General features: G+C 36.6%; 1 protein-coding gene and 1 long non-coding RNA gene across 4 annotated transcripts in view; one reads left to right on the forward strand and one right to left on the reverse strand.

Moving 5' to 3' along the window:
• The window catches only part of KIF6 (kinesin family member 6), a 298,810-nt gene that overhangs the window by 227,026 nt on the left and 52,630 nt on the right, over nucleotides 1–19,154 (reverse strand). For all 3 annotated transcript variants that reach the window (XM_074348648.1, XM_045509275.2, XM_074348649.1), the window contains exons 4-5: nucleotides 8,320–8,467; nucleotides 3,714–3,823 (exon numbers count right to left, since the gene is read on the reverse strand). In XM_074348648.1, the coding sequence (XP_074204749.1) occupies nucleotides 3,714–3,823; nucleotides 8,320–8,467 (258 nt within the window). The remainder of the gene's footprint in view (nucleotides 1–3,713; nucleotides 3,824–8,319; nucleotides 8,468–19,154) is intronic.
• The window catches only part of LOC123613909 (uncharacterized), a 100,499-nt gene that overhangs the window by 57,133 nt on the left and 24,212 nt on the right, over nucleotides 1–19,154 (forward strand). The window contains exons 2-3 of the long non-coding RNA XR_012501132.1: nucleotides 9,869–9,993; nucleotides 12,418–12,523. This is a non-coding gene — a long non-coding RNA (uncharacterized LOC123613909). The remainder of the gene's footprint in view (nucleotides 1–9,868; nucleotides 9,994–12,417; nucleotides 12,524–19,154) is intronic.

Consider the following 19,154-nt stretch of genomic DNA (forward strand, 5'->3'; position numbering starts at 1 on the left):
ATGAACACTACAGGAATGAAATCACACAGCATATAACCTTTTGGGATTGGCTTTTTTCCCTCAGCATAATTCCTTAGAGATTCATCCAAGTTGCTAAGTGTATCAACAGTTCATTCCTTTTTGTTATTGTTGTTTTATCAACTAAAGGTCCATAGTTTACATTAGGGTTCACTCTTTGTGTTGTAAATTCTATAGGTTTTAACAAATGCATAAAGATATGTACCCACCACTACAGTATCACACACAATAGTTTCACTGTTCAAAAAAATCCTCTGTGCTTCACCTATTCATCCATCTACCTTACCCTTCCGCAACCACTGGCAACCACTGATTTTTCCACTGTAGTGGAAGTTCTGCCTCTTCCAGAATGTCACACAGTTGGAATCAAAGAATACGTAGTCTTTTCATACTGGCTTTTGTACTTAGCATACGTATTTAAGGTTTCTCTATATCCTTTTGTGGTTTAATAGCTCATTTCTTTTTATTGCCAAATAATATTCCACTGCATGGATATACCACAGTTTGTTTTCCATTGCCTGGTGAGGGATATCTTGGTTGCTTCCAGTTTTTGGCAATTATGAATAGGCTGCTATATTCATTTGTGGGTAGGTTTTTTCCAGTCATTTGGTTAAATATCTAGGAATGTGATTGCTGGATCTTATGGTAAGACTATGCTTAGTTTTGTAAGAAATTGGAAACTGTCTTCCAAAGGGGCTGCACCATTTTGCACTCCCACCAGCAATGAATGAGAATTCACCCTACATTCTTGTCAGCATTTGGTGTTGCCAGTTTTTGTGTGTGTGTGTGGGGTTTTTTTAGCCATTTTAATAGGTGTGTAGTTGCATCTTGTTGTTTTAACTAGCAATTCACCAATGACAGATGATGCTGAGCATCTTTTCACATGCTCACTTACCTTCTATGTGTCTTCTTTGGCAAGATGTCTGCTCAGAACTTTTTCTCATTTCTTAACTGAGTTTTCTGTTTTCTTATTGTTAACTTGTAAGAGTTCTTTGAATGTTTTGGATACAAGTCTTTTATCAGATATGTGTTTGGTAAATGTTTTCTCTGAGCTTCTGGCTTATCTTTTTATTCTATTGACAGTGTCTTTCAGAGAGTAGAAGTTTTTAATTTTCATGAATTCAACTTATCTGTTTTTTTCTTTCACAGATCATGCTTTTGATATTATATCTAAAACCTCATTGCCAAATAAGTGACTATAGTAATATTTGCAAAAAGCTATTGACTTTAGTCTGGTACCCTGACAGCATATATACAAAGTCCATAGGTAGTCTACAGGCAAATGCTTCTGCAAGAGCAGAGAGATGGAATTCATTAGAATGTAAAAGGAAAAGAAACAGAAAAGGCAGAATACATGTGAGAAGAGCATCCACCAAGCCATTTGGGGGAAGCTGGGTTGCTCAGTGGTTAGCAACCTGTTACTGACAGCTAATACTGAGCAATATCAAAATGACCTCGTATTCGATTTTATGTGGTTAAGCCAAGTATAAGGATGTGGAAAGGATCAAAAGTGTATACTGTCATTGTCTCTCAAACGGATGACTACAGGAGAGAACCAAGGTCAACAGACATTTTGCCTACTATTTTTGGATGGTATTCAGAGAGTTTGGGGACATTCCCACTCATAACAATGAAACCAGCCAATCAGACAGACACGATTTCAGAGTTAGAGCCTGTCCCAGCTCAAGAGTGTGTGAAACCAGATTAACAGTGCATACCCTTAATCCAATCCAGGTACAGCCAAAGTCACATTCCATTATAAAGAATTACTTTATAATCTTAGCGAAAGGCAAATCCTCTAAAATCCCCAGAAAACTAGCAGATTCTATACCAGTCAAATCCCATTATTCACACACCAAAAGACTATGCAGCTCTTGAGATGTTTTGCAATTTTAAAGTATTGAATATATTTTGAAGTAAACAGACTACAGTACTGGGATATGGGAATCTTCTTTCTTAATGAGAATCTTCTCATTTTTATTTTGATGAGATTTGTTGTCATGTAATTATAGTCCAAAATGTGAAGAAAATCTCTCAGACCACTTTTGTATGTGTATGTGTGTGGTAGCTCATTGAAAACATCTGTTTCGTGACTGAGGGCACTTCTGACTTGAGTCAGTGAAATTCTCCAACAAGAGGACAAAGCTACTAAAGAGGGAGAAACAATTTAAGGTAGAAAGCTAGCACCATCTATACAGATAATCTGACCAGCATTGAGAACCACTACTAAATGCCAGGCATGCTAGGAAATGCAGAGACACAGAGTGAATTAAGACACTGTCCTTGTTCTCAAGTGGCTTAAAGGCTCTTTCCTAACAGGACACTAGAAATCTCTGATTTATCTCCTCCATGTTCATCATAGCCAACCCCTTCATTTCTGGATTATTACTAAGCAGGTTTCAAGCTCTTTGGTGTAGATGTGACTTGTTAAAAATAATTTTAAGTAAGAGTTAGCCTAGTGGTATATAGATCAGACTGGAGGCTAGAAAACTAGTTAAGAAGTCTATTAGAATAAAAATCAATCTCACACCATAAACCTGTCATTCAAACCCCTCAAAAGCTGGCTTCAGGTGGCCTTTCTGCTTTTACTTCACATGACTCCTCAACACATGGCCTTTCTGTCTTTAGCATTGTTGTTTCTATCCTTCCTATGAGGAAAGCTTTACCATTTTGTAAAACTAATTCCAATAGTTTCGTTAAAACCAATTTCTTCCAAGGAGTCGGTAGTCTTTCCTTTCTTCTAATTCTTACACAAATATTAAGGGTGCTAACAATAATCCCCTTTCCTAGCTCCCTCTAGTAAGTATTGTTACCATGAGGTGATATGTAAAAATTTTAATCAACATTAAAGGAAGAATACATATAAAGGTCATGTAAAGAGTATCACCTATTTTCTTTATTATCTCTTCTTGTTTCCTTTGCAAATTAAAATAAGCAATTGGTTGTTGATCTTTTTGGCAGAGGATTAATCTGTATTTTAAAATTATTTTAGAATATTTAATAAAAAATATTAAAATACATTTTATTGGCTTTACCAACATTCTGAAGATGACTAGACAAAAGTATATGAATTGTTACCAGTTAATATATGTCTAATTTAGGCAAATATTCAAACAGTGAGAAATGTTATATAAATGCTTGCAGAGTAAGTTACCCATTTCTAGATAAGCTCTGAAGGCTCTATTTATAGTTCAGTCACGAAACAATCAGTATCAATCTGACCAAGTGTGTGTCAATGTTAGTCTTAAAAATAGTAGAGAAGAATTTGGGGGAAACAAAGTTTTATTTTTCTCTCTTTCAGATTCTCTTATTACTGCTTGAACCCTAATTTGAATACCTTCTTCAGAGAAAGGCCACAATTAGAGGAGTAGAAGTGTTTTGCGTGGCGAGAGTTAGTGGTACTGTCATACCCCATCAATCCTCTCAGCACCCACTCTCCAAGAACATCCACTGCATTCTCTTGTATCAGCTCCAAAAGAGACTGTCTCAAGAAATGAGTTTCAAGAATTTTCATTCCCATCACTACTGTCTATTTGTCATAACTGAAAAAAAATCCATTATATTACAAAAGGATTCTGTTATCCAGAATTTGTTAATTATGATTGAGGCCAGAAACATACAAAGTTTCAAAGAAAACAATTGAAGGGAACATCTGAAAGTAATTTTCCCCTATTCTTTGTTGTTCTGCTACTCACGGCAAATCTTCCAAAGTGGAGGCTTCATGTCTTGGATCCAATAGATCATAACCACATTCATTGTAGATTTCCAAATAGGAAATGTGCGTTGTATATATTTTGCTGCTGTCCTGATTGGAAAAGAGAAAGACATTATTAAATTGCTATAAATAACGATTCAGCTTAGAGAATGATGAACTCATTTATCACTACTTTCCTTACAGTTTCTCTCCTTTACTCTCTCACTTTGTATGGTTTACATTTTCAGTTCGTGACACTTTCAAGTTGCCAGTTACCATATGCATGAACTTTTTTTTTTAAAACTGGCAACACCCATGATTACAAGCAACTTTAGTCTGTTATTTTTTATTGGTTCCACGTTATACATAAAAAGTCAATATACACTTAAAATGAGCAAACTTAGTTGCAGAACTGTATAACACACCATTTTTTACTTTCCAGACCAAAAGAAAAAAAAGAACACAGAATTGTTACTTCAGTTTAAAAACTTCAGTGGCAAAAAGTGTCCATCTTTAATCATAATTCCTTTTTAATTTTTCTAATATTCAAATATCCAATAACAAATAGATAACAGACAATAAATAGATATGAAAAGTGAATTCCAAGGAACAGAAATAGTTTAGATCAATCAGGTAATAATAAGAGAGGACATTAACAGTTCACTACCTATACCTTAGCAACTTTCCTAGCCCAAGTGGCAGATTAGGGATATTCAGCTATTGGTTAGGGAGAGGTATTTTCTGTGGGTCACTGCTGAAATGCAATGATACAGGCATCAGGGTAATTAGGGTAAAAGACAAAAAGGATGTACTCCCTCTGACATGGAATGAAACAGGGAATTTTTTTCCAGTCTTGAGAAAATGCTAAGCTCAGTTTTCAATACAAAATATCAAATGACACTTCTTGTTTCTCCCAAAATACCAATGCTTCCATTTCTGCAAATATTATAGTCCTGCTTCTCATAAGAGAAAGGAGGCAGATTGTCATAATGGATATTCACAGAAAGGATTCTCACCCATATCCAAGACAATCCATTTGACAGGTGTTAATTCAAAAAACGAGAGGACCAAGTCACAGAGATGGGGAGAGAACAGTGGCCTGCAAATCTAAAGCTGAACTCCTAGTCCTACTAGTTCTGAGCCCCTACCATGTCAGGCCTTAGTTTCTACACCTTTAAAAGTGAGAAAGTTGCATAGTGGGTCCCTATGTGTTCTTCAGATTAAGATTAATTAGTTCTCCTTTAATTAATCAAAATTAATATGATTCTCTGGTCCTAAAATGGCTCAGACTATCCAATAAAGATACTATCATTTCATAAAAATGAAATAATACATGAAAAATTAAGGCAGCCCTCAGCCAGCGCATGACTATAGTAAAACACTGAAGCTACAGCTGAAATTCCATGTTCTGGTGTTCTGTGAACGTGACAGCATGGACTGAATCTCTACTAATCAGTTTCTCCCAATCAAATGCTGGAAATCCTGTTGATGTGGGTGACTCTGGTGGCTCATGCTGACAATCCGTCTATCAATTATGTTAGTATCCTCCTTTAGTAAAAGCATCGTATCAACATAATCTGGTGGGTTGCAGCTTGGATTAGTGCAAATACCAGACAGGCTCTGAGTGGTCTCTAGTCTAATCCAGTGTTTCCTAAAATATTACTTAAGATATTTGTGGAAAAAAAGTGTTCCACGAGCAACATACACACTGTGCATGTCTGAAAGATTCTCCAAGCAAGTTAAAGCTCACAGTGGACCATTCAGCAACATCTTGAGATCCTGTTTAAAACAATATATTTCTAAAATTTATCTGAAATATCCCATAGATGATGGTTTGAGATTTTAGCATACATTTATGAGTTCATCTCAGCATCAGACAAAACTGGATTTGAATACTGGATCTGCCTTTATAACCGAGTGATCCTGCATCCTTAGCCTCAGTTGTTCAATCGTGAAATTGGGGATAATAACTCTTATCTTGCAGAACTGTTGTCACAGAGAAATAGGTTCTGTGTTTTAAATCCTACTAAAAATGTGTGGCCTGCTAATAGGCGCCAGTGAATCATTGCTGCTACTACTGCTGCATGTTTTTCATTGCTGCTGTTATTGTTTTTGTTATTACTTCTAAAAGCCGCCACATAGACAATGTGAATGTAAAAGGAAAGGAAAAGCAAAGCAAAAAGAACAGCTAACTTGTACGTTCATCTGCTGTGGAGAAACTCTCTTCTTTCAGAAACGAAAAGAAATAATAAAAAGTCAGGCAAATGGCAAGTCTATTGCCCTGAGATGATAGGGATAATGCCTTTGGCTCCTCCAGCTTCTGCATTTTCTGGGCTTTTATTGGAATACACACTTAAAATTCACTGAGCTATGTGGCAGCTACCTTTCCTTATTACTCCATTTTTACTGATCAGGATTGCCAGACTGTAATGTAACACACATGTTTCCTGCAGACAGCCTTCTCTCCTGCCCCCAAACAAGTATGAATCTCGCAATACTCAGAAATAATGAGCAGTGATTTCTAAAATAAATGGAATCAATTTTCCTCTTTTAAAATCTTTGCAAATGTGCTTCTATCACACTCACAGGCATTTTTAGGACCCAGTAGGCACTAGCTCTTAGTTTATCTTGAAATAAATACTTTGCATAAGTCAAATGTTTCCTTGAAGGATTCTGGAGCACACCACACAGTCTTCTAAAGCAATCAGCTGGGGGCATCTGAGTACCTGTCTGCATTTTTCAGCTATATAATGAGGACAAACTTTATGAAGAATGGCAAGTTGCCTCTAACTTGCTGCACCACAATTCAGTTAGATTATAATGCACGTGTTGCACCCCATCGTGTTTACAAGGAGTTGTCCTGGCTATAAATTGGTCCAATGGGCTCTCCCAGTCCAGGAAGTTATTTAGAATCATTCAGAATGAGATGGGGTTTAAAGTAATGTCAATAACAAACAGATACAAAACAATGAACCCAACAGATGGTAGGTCCTTGGGAGACATTTAGATTTTTAAAACTGTATTTTGATAACCACAGACAAAATTTTAAAAGAGACAAATATATTTTCTATTAAAAAAGAATGTGTTTATTCTGTTTAACTTAATCAGGGGAATTTGCTTCCTTTGTTCTGAGTTTCAAAGGGTTCTTTGAAACTGGTCAGGAATCATTTGGCCACATGCATATATATATATGCATCATATATATATAAATGGCTATGGTAACTATCGTGTTTCAAGCATCTACTATCTGCCAGGAACTGGGCAATATCTTTATATACAGTATATTTAACTCTCACAGCAACTCCACAAGCCTGAGACATTAAGTAACTGCCCAAAGCCGCATGACATAAGCAGTGCACTTTCTCAGAACCAGGTCGCCCTGCACCAACTTAATGATCTCACAGCAACAAAAACTATTAGAAATTTTATTTGCAAAATCAGGGAACAAAACAAAACAGTTGATGTCAGAAATAAATGAGTAAATGAAAAGAAAGGATTCGGATCCAACATATACACTATACTCAACCCTTTCTCTTCCAAATTTTCTGGCATGCAGAGCTGGCATGTTTGGGCTAGTGAGAGATGAGCTGAACTAATGGGTAATTGCTACTTTATGGGTGGAAATTAGAGTTATGCAGATCTCAGCAATTTCTTCTCATCTTTGCAACTCAAAATGCAAGCAGCATACAGTCAAGAAATTTTGGAAAGACTGTTATACTGACCTAGTTAGGACATTTGTTACACTAAAGTAATACAACCAAAGAATTGTTGAAACTAGTAGGAATGTTGGAAATCCTCTAGCACAGTTCAATCACTACTTTCACAGAGGGGAGAACTGAAATCCAGAGAAGCAAAGTGACTCATGTAGAATTTGTTCAAACACAACCAACAAAATAAAGCCAGTCTGAGATACAGAGGCAGGGTATGTAGTGGTAAAAAAAAGCAGTTTGGCATTACACAGCCTGGGATGGACTTCCAGGTCAGCAACTTATAAGGACCCAGAGAAAGGTATTTAACTCAGGACTCAGTTTTCCCAATTATAAAATGGGGATAAAGATCCCTATATTGTTAGTTGTGTTAAATACTGATAAGGTAATGTGTATTTGAAACCACACAATAAATGAGGTATATAATATACATAGAGAATTTCTCCTTATAATAAATTAATTACAATAGGATTTTTACTGTGGTAAATTTCTCTGGGTTTCTATTAAAAGTGTGAAAAAGGTACAACCACATTATCCTACTCAGTGCCTTAGTAGCTAAAATAAAGGTCCATTTTGGCAAAAGGACATTCTTCAATTTTTTAATGGGTAATATAAGATATTAGTTGGTGAAATGTATTATCTATTCTTTAACCTCCATGAGTGTATCAGAAGGAACTCCCTTTGAGCCTTTGCTGAAGCAGAATGCCTTTAATGAGAAGCATCTTCTTGATTTCCACCGCTTCAGTAAAATCCCAAACTTTCCTTAAGTGTAAAGGCCAGAGTTATTACACAGTATTTCCCCATTTAGATATAATATAATAAAATGTCACAATGAATTTTCCACCCACAGTAAATTTATGCTGAATATATTAAACATAAAATGAACTTAAGATTTCATACCTTTTGTAATTGCTCAAAAATGTATGACAGTGTCCTTGGGATAATGCCTCTGTCACTGTAGCGTTCTGCCCCACCTGTGATGGTGAATGTCTTACCGCTGCTTGTTTGTCCATATGCAAAGATGGTACCATTGTAACCTGCCAGGACACTGCATAAAGAAATGGCACACTTTAATACCAAAATGGCTAACTTCATTTGTATTAAATGGCAGGTATTCCAATAGCAATCTGATTCAACACTACTGAAAAGACATTTATAGAAATACCTATATACATGGCTATGTAGCTAGAAATTACCTTTTTTACCCAGGAGTCTCAGCACATCAATCTTTTTCTTTAAGAAAGGACCTATAACTCAAATGGGATTCACTCAACTTAAATATTTTCTTTTTTTATTTCAATAAAATTTTTATTTTAGACTACAATTGACCCTTGAACAATAAGTATTTGAACAGTATGGTCCACTCATGAGTGGATATTTTTCCACTAAATATGTACTACAGTACTACACGATCCTCGGTTGACTCCTCAGAGGCAGAACCTCAGATTGGGGGGCCGACTATAAAGTTATACTTCGATTTTCAGCTTCAAGGAGGATTGGTGCCCCAAACCCCACATTGCTCAAGGGGCAATGTAGTTGATCTTTTTATATTTACAGAAAAGTTGCAAAGATAGTACAGAGAGTTCACATATACCCTACACCTAGCTTCCCCTATTGTTAATATCTTACACCAGTATTGTACATTGGTCATAATTATGAACCAATATTGAAATATTATTACAAACTCTATACAAATACTGCTTAGTTTCTGCCTAATGTCTCTTTTCCCCCAGCTTTCCTGAGATATAATTGACATATAATGTAATATAATATTACATGTAACATACAATGTGATGATTTGATGCATGTATACATTGTGAAATGATTACTACAATAAGTTTAGTTAACACATCCATCAACACATCCCTCACCTCAAATGATTAACTTTTTTGTGGTGACAACATTTAAGATTTACTCTCTTAACAACTTAAAAGTATGTAATATAGTACTGTTAACTATAGTCATTGTGCTGTATATTAGATTCCCCAGAACTTATTCATCTTATAACTGGAAGTTTATACCCTTTGGCCAACATCTCATTTTCCCTACCCCCCAGCCCCAGGTAACCACTATTCTACTCTCTATTTCTATGGGTTTGTTTTTTCAGTTTCCACATATAAGTGAGAATATACAGTATTTGTCTTTCTCTGACTTATTTCACCTAGCACAATGCTCTCAAGGTCCATCCGTGTTGTCACAAAAGGCAGGATTTCCTTCTTTTTTTATAGCTGAATAATAGTCCATTGCATATATATATGCATTAGCATCCATCCATACATGAACACTTAAGTTTTCCTATGTCTTGGCAATTGCCTTGGGAGTGCAGATAGTGATTTTATTTCCTTTGGATGTACAGTTGACCCTTGAACAACTTGGGTTAGAATTGTGCAGGTCCACTTTTATGTAGATTTTTTTTTCAATAAATAAAGTTGGCCCTCTGTATTCACAGGTTTCACACCTGCAGATTCAACCAACTGTGGACCAAAATTTCCATGTGAGGTTGGCTGAAGTGACAGATTTGAAACCAACAGATACAGGAAACCAACTATGGGACTTGAGCATTTACAGACTTTGGTAAGTGCAAGGGATCCTGGAATGAATCCCCCAGGGATACTGAAGGATGCCTGTATACCCACAAGTGGGATTGCCAGATCATACGGTAATTCTCTTTTACAGAATTAGTCCAGAAAATTCACTAAACAACAACAACAAAATAAGCAGCAGCAACAACAACAGTAACAAGTAACAATAACAGACCCTGGGGAGGGTGGGAATCTGATTTCCAGAGCTGTCATATTACATTACTTAAAATGCCCAGTTTTACAATAAAAATTTTTGAGACACACAAAGAAATAGGAACATATTTCCCATAGAGAAGATATAAAATGTTGAATAGAAACCATCCTTGAGGAAGCCCAATCCTCAAGCAGTAGTATGGCTTACTATCTAGATAAAGAATTTAAGTGAGTTACTACAAATACGTTCAAAAAACAAAAGTAAAGCATGTTTAAAGAATTTTAAAATACATGAGAATAGTATCTCACATAAAAAAGACTATTAATAAAAAGATAGAAATGATTTAAAAAGGAACCAAATAGAAATTCTGGAGCTGAAAATTAAGATAATTACAAGTGTTGTGAGGATGTGGAGAAGTTGGATTCCTGATACATTTCTGGTGGCAATGTTAAGGGTGCAGGTGTTTTGAAAAAGTTTTGCAGTTCCTCAAAATATAAACATAAAGTTACCATATGACCCAGCAATTCCACTCCTAGGTATAGCCCAGCAGAATCGAAAACACGTCCACAAAAAAATTTGTAAAAATGTTTATAGTAGAATTATTCACATGGCCAAGAAGTGAAAATAACCCAAACTGATGAGTGGATAAACAAAATGTGTCATATTCGTATCATGGGATATGATTACATTAAGTGATAAAGCCAGTTATAAAAGGTCATATATTGTAGGATTCCATTTATATAAAATATCTAACATGAGCAAATCCAAAGAGATAGAAAGTAGATTAGTGGTTGCCAGAGCTGGGAGTAAGGCATCTGGGGAGTGACGGCTAATGGGTGTGGTATGGGGCTTCTTTTTGAGAATGATGAAAATGTTATAAAATTAGATAATGGTGATTGATGGTTGCAGATTTGTACTAAAAACTACTAAATTGTATACTTTAAAGTGAAATTTAGGGTATATGAATAATATCTCAATGAGGCTCTTTTAACAATAAAATAGTAAGGAAGAATCTATTCCAAGTTGTTAGTAACTAGATGTGTTTTAACACCTTGGTAGTAGTATTTTTAAAACACAGAAACAGAAAATAGTAATTAATAAAAGTAATGAAAAGCAAATGATAAATTTCAGCAATGAACAATGGTATACACATTGCTGGTAAGAAATATTTCTGAGCTTCCTAAACTAATAAAAAATGCAGGCTACTGCCTAATTCATCCGAGCTAGAGACAGTCCTGATTTATGTAAATAAATCAATGCTTTATAAACCAGAGTTTGATGATCAGATGAAAGCTCCATTGCAGAAATCTTTTTCTTCCTTTTGAAAAATGCATTTTGCCTAGAAATTTAAATTACAAAGCTAAGATATTGTCATTTCTTACATTTTAATATTTGCACGAATGAAACAGAAAGACAGATTCTCCCTCTTGCGGATTATAAACTGGAATATTATTCCACACATACACTAGAAAAATACAAACCACTTTAGTTTAGTTTTTCACTTTTATTACTCTTTATTTGTTTAACTAGACCCCAAATAGAAGATGACTGTCTAGAAGTGTCTGCATAAAGTGAGACTTCATTTTGTTGAACTAGATGAGGAGGCTGTAAGAATCTCCTTATACGGCATCTACATCAAAGTAACCAACAACAAATTATCACTGTGATGATAATTTAGTTCCCTGAACCAAATAAATGATACTATAGTCCCTCAAATTTGAGGAGATAACCAGAGTTGGAAAATCGGTGTCGTTAGAGATTTTCTAACTACTTTTTGTCCAACAGAAGAATCCCTTCTAAGGTATTTCTGGAAAATAGATATCTGAACTCTGCTTAAACAGCTGTTTGATCCAGGAGCAGGATGGACTCAGACTCTGGGTGGGGCTGCCTTCATTTTTGAGGGCAGAGGGGCAAGTGAGGTGGGACTTTAAAAGACCATGCAGTTGGACCTGAAAAAAGTTAATAATCCCAGGAAAATATATATTCATAATTAAAAAAAATCTTTTATAAGAACAAATCAAATTAGTTTACAAGAAAACACATATAAACCAGTAAGTACTAAGAATAGAATTTATTAACCAAATAGAAATTGTACCATATTTATGTTTAATTTGGCTAAAAATCTTTATGTCAATAAGACTAATCTGGACCAGAATTATCAAAATTAAGGCCCCTGTATATTACTTCATCTTGCCATTCACGCAATTCTAAGAGCCCAAGTAGCTGAAATTCTCTAATTTTAATTTGTTTTTTAATTCTCAGAACAGTTCATTTCTGTCCACTGCTGCCCTCTTCCTAGAATAAAGTCCCTCCGAAGTAGCCTCAAGCAGCTCTCCGGGGCAGCCCACTGTCTTTTACAGAAACTAGGGTAAGTGACTCAATTGTTTCACTTCCAGAATATTTCTGATGCGTAATTCAGCAGCTTGAATTTTTAAGAAGAATTTGAACCAAAAACAGTAGCAACTCATAATTAACACAACAGTTTTGCTATAAATAAAAATAATCTTCCCATCTGTTAAGCCAAATGAGCAAACAACTTGCAAAATTTCTAGCAAATTTTGGTCATCGGGCATCCCTTTGTTATAAAGGAGAAGGAGGGAGAAAAAAAGTGAGGGGACCTACCCTTTGGGGAAACTTGAGAAGGCAGTAGACTTAGAAAGCTAAATTTTTCTGCCCAGCAAACTTTCTTAGTTACCTCTTCTTCTGGTGGTAGCCCCACCCTTACCTCCTCCCCACACTCCACTCCTGTCTTCAAGCTCATGAGGAACTGGCAAGTGTGGGGGGCACAAGACTCAGGCCTGACCAATCATACCACCACACTCCACCATAGTCCCCACAATGCCTGCCCAGTCTGCAACAGCTACTCTTCTAAGAGGCTGATGACATGCCTCAAGTAGAGCAAACAGAAGTCTGTCCCATATGAATTTTGAAAGGAAAAAAGCTTTCTTTTTGCAGGGGTCTTTGAACCATAGCTGCCAGAGGCTGTGTCCTCTGCCCTCCTGCACAGGGAAGCAGGGCTAAGCACGGGTAAGACAGGTGGAGAAGGAATCTTGGCCTGGTCATGTACCTAGTTCAAACAGTGACAACTCTGATTTTTGTAGCACCGCCCCCCTCTCTTCAATTCTCTTAGCTAACCCAGTTATGTGAGTCAGGAAATCCTCTCTTCTATTTGAGTTGGAATTCTATTGTATGCAACCAAAAGAGTCCTAACTAATGCAGATTCCTTGAGTGATCTGAAAAACATCTTTTGCACCACAGTTTAGACAAGCGGTCTCAAGGTAGCAGCGAATCCTGCCTTTAGGAATGTTTAAACTTATCTTAATGTGAATGCCTTTATGTGGGACATGTCTTCTCCAGTTTGCCACAATCCCCAAACTCCCTATGGTCTTAAACTCAGTAACTTCTCAAATGTATACCAGCTGAGACCTGAGGGCAGGGCTGCATCACTGCATGGTAACAGGGTACCATTTGCAGTGTGGTCCACACGAATGCCACTGCTCCCCCACAGCTGCGCAGTGAGGGCTCCGTTCATGCATGTGGATACTGTGAATCACACCCCCTTGAGGTATGTCACGGAAGTCCTGGTTAAAGGCATGCAAGTTTAGTTCCCCTGGTTCAGACAACATCCCTTGTAAAAGCATGTTCTGGCAAGATCATTCTAAGATGATTTAAAGATTCACTTGTATGATGTATTGATTCAGCTGTAAATCCTGATACAGGAATAAAGTGGGTTACATGGCTAACCTTAGCGGACCTAAACAAATCATTAGTTATTTTTTAGAAAGGAATGTCCAAGGCAAGAATATCTAGATTAAATATAATTAACTTACACATTCAAAATGTGTTTTTGTCAGAAAAATAAAACAGCAAATGTAGATTAAGTGGTAATTGATACTCTTGGGATAATCTTTTAAAGCTTTTTATAAGTGCCTGTGGGCCCACTGGGCACACTGGATCAGGGTCACAAATAAACTTACAGGCCAAGTTCAGCCAACAGAGCATTTTGTTTGTACAGTGCTATCTTTCTTTTTTTTTTTTTAATTCAATCTAAATGATCTTAGCCCCTGGGACCTCTGCTCCCCAGTTCAGGCACAGAAACCACCACTCCCATATTGCCTTCATTGGTTTACTTCAGATTAGCTGCCTGCCCTCTAAGGAATTTTGAATTTTGCAACTGCTGGTATAAAGTAACTCAGATAATGTTAAGAGAGTAACACTATGATTTAAAAAAACAAAACTAAACTCAACTAAATATAAGAATGATGTGAGCACAGAAAAATCTTCCAGATTTTGAAATGTCATAGGCAACCGCCTCGCATGTCAACCACTCAAGAACCAGACTGGGTCCCTCTCCCATCATAGCTCACATTTTCTAAGTTTTAAAATGTGATAAGAAAACAAGAATGTTGGGTGCTTTCTTCTTAAACAGTCACTTTGGCACAATCAGGACTCCCACGCTTGGATGTGTCACAAAAACAGGATCAGCAACCATCTGCCTTGAATGATTCGCAAATTCTTCTCCTTGGATACAAGGGCTGAGGAGAAGGACCTTTTGAGTTCCTTTCCAGCTCTACGATTCTCAGGGATTTGTTCACAGTCTTGTCCCAACTACTTCAAACCAAACTTTGCAAGAGGCAAACACACCATAGGGTACATAATCCAAACAGTCTCCCTTGAAAGGATCCTCGAGATCTTAAACACACCAACTGGCTTCATATCCATAAGTTCATGGATCAAATCCAGGCCTAAGTGCTCTCTAAACGAGGTTGTTTATTATTTCCTAAGTTTCTGAAGAAACCATTTTGTCTCAGTATTAGTAATAAGCAGTTTAACCCTGGAAACATAACAGAAATGCATGAAACTTCAGCAGAAGAAAATGATCCCTTCTGAACACAATCCAGTGCTGAAATATGTTTTAGTTTTAAGTCCAGTATACTGTGTTTAAAAGTGAAGGCTACACTTACTTTTATCTTATTTATATTATGAAAAATGCATTTACTGTAGCATTTATGACAGATATTTTTTCTGTGACCCTTGAGAATAAACACTTAAGAGTCATTAAATACATAATCATTTTCAGATGACCATCTAAGGATGCAACTCAAATGAAACAACAAAAGTTTTATACAATGATGTGGAAAAATCCTTTGTCTATAGAAATTTATTTGGGCAGAATCTTGCATAAAGTCTGAACTGGTTACTCTGTGTATATTTTGAAAGGATACCGAAAAGAAAAGAAAAGAAAAGAAAAGAAAACACTTTTCCCTAAACTTGTAACACTGAGTTCTCTGTCAGTAAATTGATCAACCACAATTTTAAAGCATTCATTATATGATATTGAAAGCTTGGCACCATGTGCTATGTGAATTTATAGGGGAAAAAAGCTTACAGTGCAAAATAATTAGCAAGACAAGTATCTTCAAATATATAAGCATGTGCATATATTATGCCTATATAATCTTCCAATTTACACATTAATCTATGTGTAAAAAAAAAAAAAAGCCCAAATGGCTTCTTTATAACTGTGTCTGTAGAGAGATGGAGAATTTATAAAAATTCGTCTACAAGGATTTCTGCCTAGAAAGGCAAAGTGAGAAAACTGTATTTTTCTGGGGATTCCATTCTTTTCCTCTCAAGACTGAATGGAGCTTTTGGTTGCTCCAGCTGTAGAAACAGAAATCCAGGAATGTAGGCTGAGAGGTGGACAAAGGGCCTACCTTGCAGGGATGAGTCATCTGAAGACTTCTGAAAGAGAGTGGAGAGGGGGAAAATGAGAACTGCAGAGTGGCGGGGGAGGGCAGCAGGCAGTTACTGCTGGTGTGGGGGATGCTTGCTGAGAAAAGCAGCAGTGGAGAAAGGATGTTAAAGGTGTCTGCAACACATTAAAAATTCACTCTCCTACCCCTTGCATTTGCCTGAGAGCCTGAAAACAACCTGACTTGTGTGTATCTTCAAAATGACACTATACACAGACTGGACCACATGGAGCTCTAGTTTATATTTGAATTACAAGCCTTCTTCTCTAAACTTTCAGTCTCAAGATTATTTGCTAAATAAGATCTTCTAACTTGATTTAAATTTTGTGTGAAATGGAAGACATCTTTCACATTCTTGGAAAATTTGTCCTTGTGAACAGAAAGGTAACTAAAAATATATCTCAAGAAGTTTCTAGTTACTCTTCACTATAGTTTTAGTTACATCATGCATACACAGGATCTAATGAGATATAAAGTTGTGACCTGATTGGAATCACTCATAAAGGAATGAGGGGAAAGGAACAGAACACCAGGCAGAAAGTATGGGCCAGACTATTTTTGAGCTGACTGTTCATCCTGTAGGCCATAAAAAGAGTTGATACAGGTGGGTGGGGGTCCAAGGGTGAGTAGTGGTCATTAGAGGGACATGAGAGCAGCAGGGGAGGCCAGTGTTGGTGGAGAAGACATCCTAGGAGGGGCACTCCTAGGAGCCACTGTGGGAAGAGAACAGTGTTCACAAAATGTTGTGAGAAACATATCCTGCTATTAGTTTATGAATGGTATAGTTGAAATACCATTTTATCAATTTCTGTTAATAACCTGGTCTTAATACACTGAAAAATCTCTAGTCTTAAAGTAATCAATACAAATTTACACATCTAAACTTTTCTGTAGCACTTCAAATTTAGTCTGATAAAGACTGAACTCATTATTTTTTCTCTCAAACATACTCTTTCTCCTTCATTCTCTAGAGAATTTCTCCTGAGACTTCTCTCTATTATCTTCCCTTTAAGATGAAAAAACTGAGCTTTAGGGAAGTTAACTAGATCAAGATGACGCTTAGTAAGTGATAAGACCAACATTAAGGTCTATCTAATTCCAAATAAAATACTCTTCCTACTATCTAATTAAGTTATAAAATGAATCTGATCATCTTTTTTTTTAAACTTAATAATCCAGTGTGTTCATTAGAATCCTATCCAGTTAAATATTCATCTCAAAGTTGCTTTGTTCAGAAGTTCATAGGAAAAAAAAACATAAAAGTCTTAGAGATTAAGTTTACTGCCTTCATTTTTTTTTAAAAAAATGTGAGGGCTAATCATAATAAAAAGATTAAGATGACAAATTAAGCTATATACAATTAAATTATCTGTTCTAATACTTTTCATTTGTACTCATCTTAAAACCACACCTTTGCTCACTGCATGTAGAGAGCATCTTAAAGGCATGAATATAGTACAGATCTATAATCCTTTCATCTTGAGTCCCTTGATTTTCATTAATTATACAGTAAAATCCTGTGAAACACTGTTTTACAGCACTTAACGCTAGCTAGGATGGCTAAAGTTAGGACAGAAAAATAATAACATAAAATCTGTGTCATCCATTGAGAGAGAGGAACAAAAGACATGCTTTAACATCAACATGTTAGTAATGGCATTAATAGCATAGAAAACAGGAAAGAATGGCTCATCTTATTAGGGTTTTTCTTCTGAAGGCAGCTATCCAGGGACAGCCTCTAGGAAAGTCAGAAGTTAAAGAGCAGAAGAAGAAAGGACTCAGATACTTTTCAATTTCATTGGATGTCTGATATCTAAAAACTCTTTTCAATTCCCTATCTGGAACCCAAGGATCACAAAGGGATTATAACTTGTAATGAGTGGCTAAATATATTTTACATAAAAGGTAAGAACGGGTGGCTAGTAGGCTCTCAAAGTCTAAAGAAGATGATGGGCAGAGCCACTTCTCCCCTACTTTAAAGGGGAACAACAGAGGGTTTTGTGAGACTGCAAGCAAAAAACAAAACAAAACAAAACATTCCAGAGAATGACGGTGGGAGGGGGGTGGATTCATGGACTTCCCTCGGGAGAAAGCTGGAAACGGGACCTCTGGATACACAGGAGACAAATACTCTTGAGTATAAAATGGGGTACAGGAGAATTAAAGCAAGCCATTTGAAAGCAATCCCCCAGGTTCCTTCCAACAAGAGGAACTGTTCACTGATTTGGCCCGTTATTCTGAGCTTGCTGCTCTCAGCATATGATGGGAGGACTTTTGGGAGCACATGCAGTAGTAACGAGTTACTCTTTACAAAGATAACAAGAGGCAAGAGCCCAAGAGTAATGAGATACTAACATTAAATTGGCTTGAGGTGAACAGGTGGAGAAGCCAGTTAGTCACGTTTACTGATATCCACAGTGAGGAAGACAGGACATGAGGGTGGTGGGGGACATGCTGTTACTTCAGAATGAACATAGAGGTCACCATACAGGAAATTCCTCAGCTCCTCTCTCCCCGCCCAGCCTCCACCCCCACATATATAAATTTATCTCCATTAGCCTCATCCCTTCCTCCTCCTCAGTGATCCCAGAGGATTGGTCCTCCTCCCATTCAAGGCTTATCTCTTCCAACTAAATTCTAGATTGTATTCTCTCCTACCTCTCCGGGGATCTTTCTCCATCAAATACCCCTCTCCTGTGTTTTTGATTCCTTCCTTTCTGTTGACTGCTTCCTCCTTAGAAAATAAGCAAGTTCAAATTTCTTTCATCACTGAAAATACTTTTATTTTTGATTACACAATTCATAAGTGTATGAATACAAGCTTATTAAAATTTAAATTATATCTAAAAGTAAGTCCCCCTTGAACAAAACTGCCCTCTCCCAACCTCAAACTTTCACCATAGTTAATTCCTGTTACCCCTTTTGCAGGCATACTTTCAGACTTTTTCACATACAGAACTGTTTTACGTCTTTTTCCTTTTTTAAATAACTGGTTTAGTACTCTCTGAATCCTTGGGTGATGTATTTTGTTCACTCAGTAATGCGTCTTATATCATCAGTAGATACACAGCATTCTTTCATGCTCCAAGTCTGTACAGCATGTCACAGCATAAATGGACACCTCATTTAACCAGCCCTCACTGATGAACAGTTGGATTCTTTCCAGTTTCTTGCCATTGCAGATGATGCTAGAGGGACAACAGCCTATTTCTCTACAAGTAGATGCTTCGAACTGAAATTTCT

This window comes from Camelus bactrianus, chromosome 20 (genome assembly GCF_048773025.1).
Source record: "Camelus bactrianus isolate YW-2024 breed Bactrian camel chromosome 20, ASM4877302v1, whole genome shotgun sequence".
NCBI lineage: Eukaryota > Metazoa > Chordata > Mammalia > Artiodactyla > Camelidae > Camelus > Camelus bactrianus.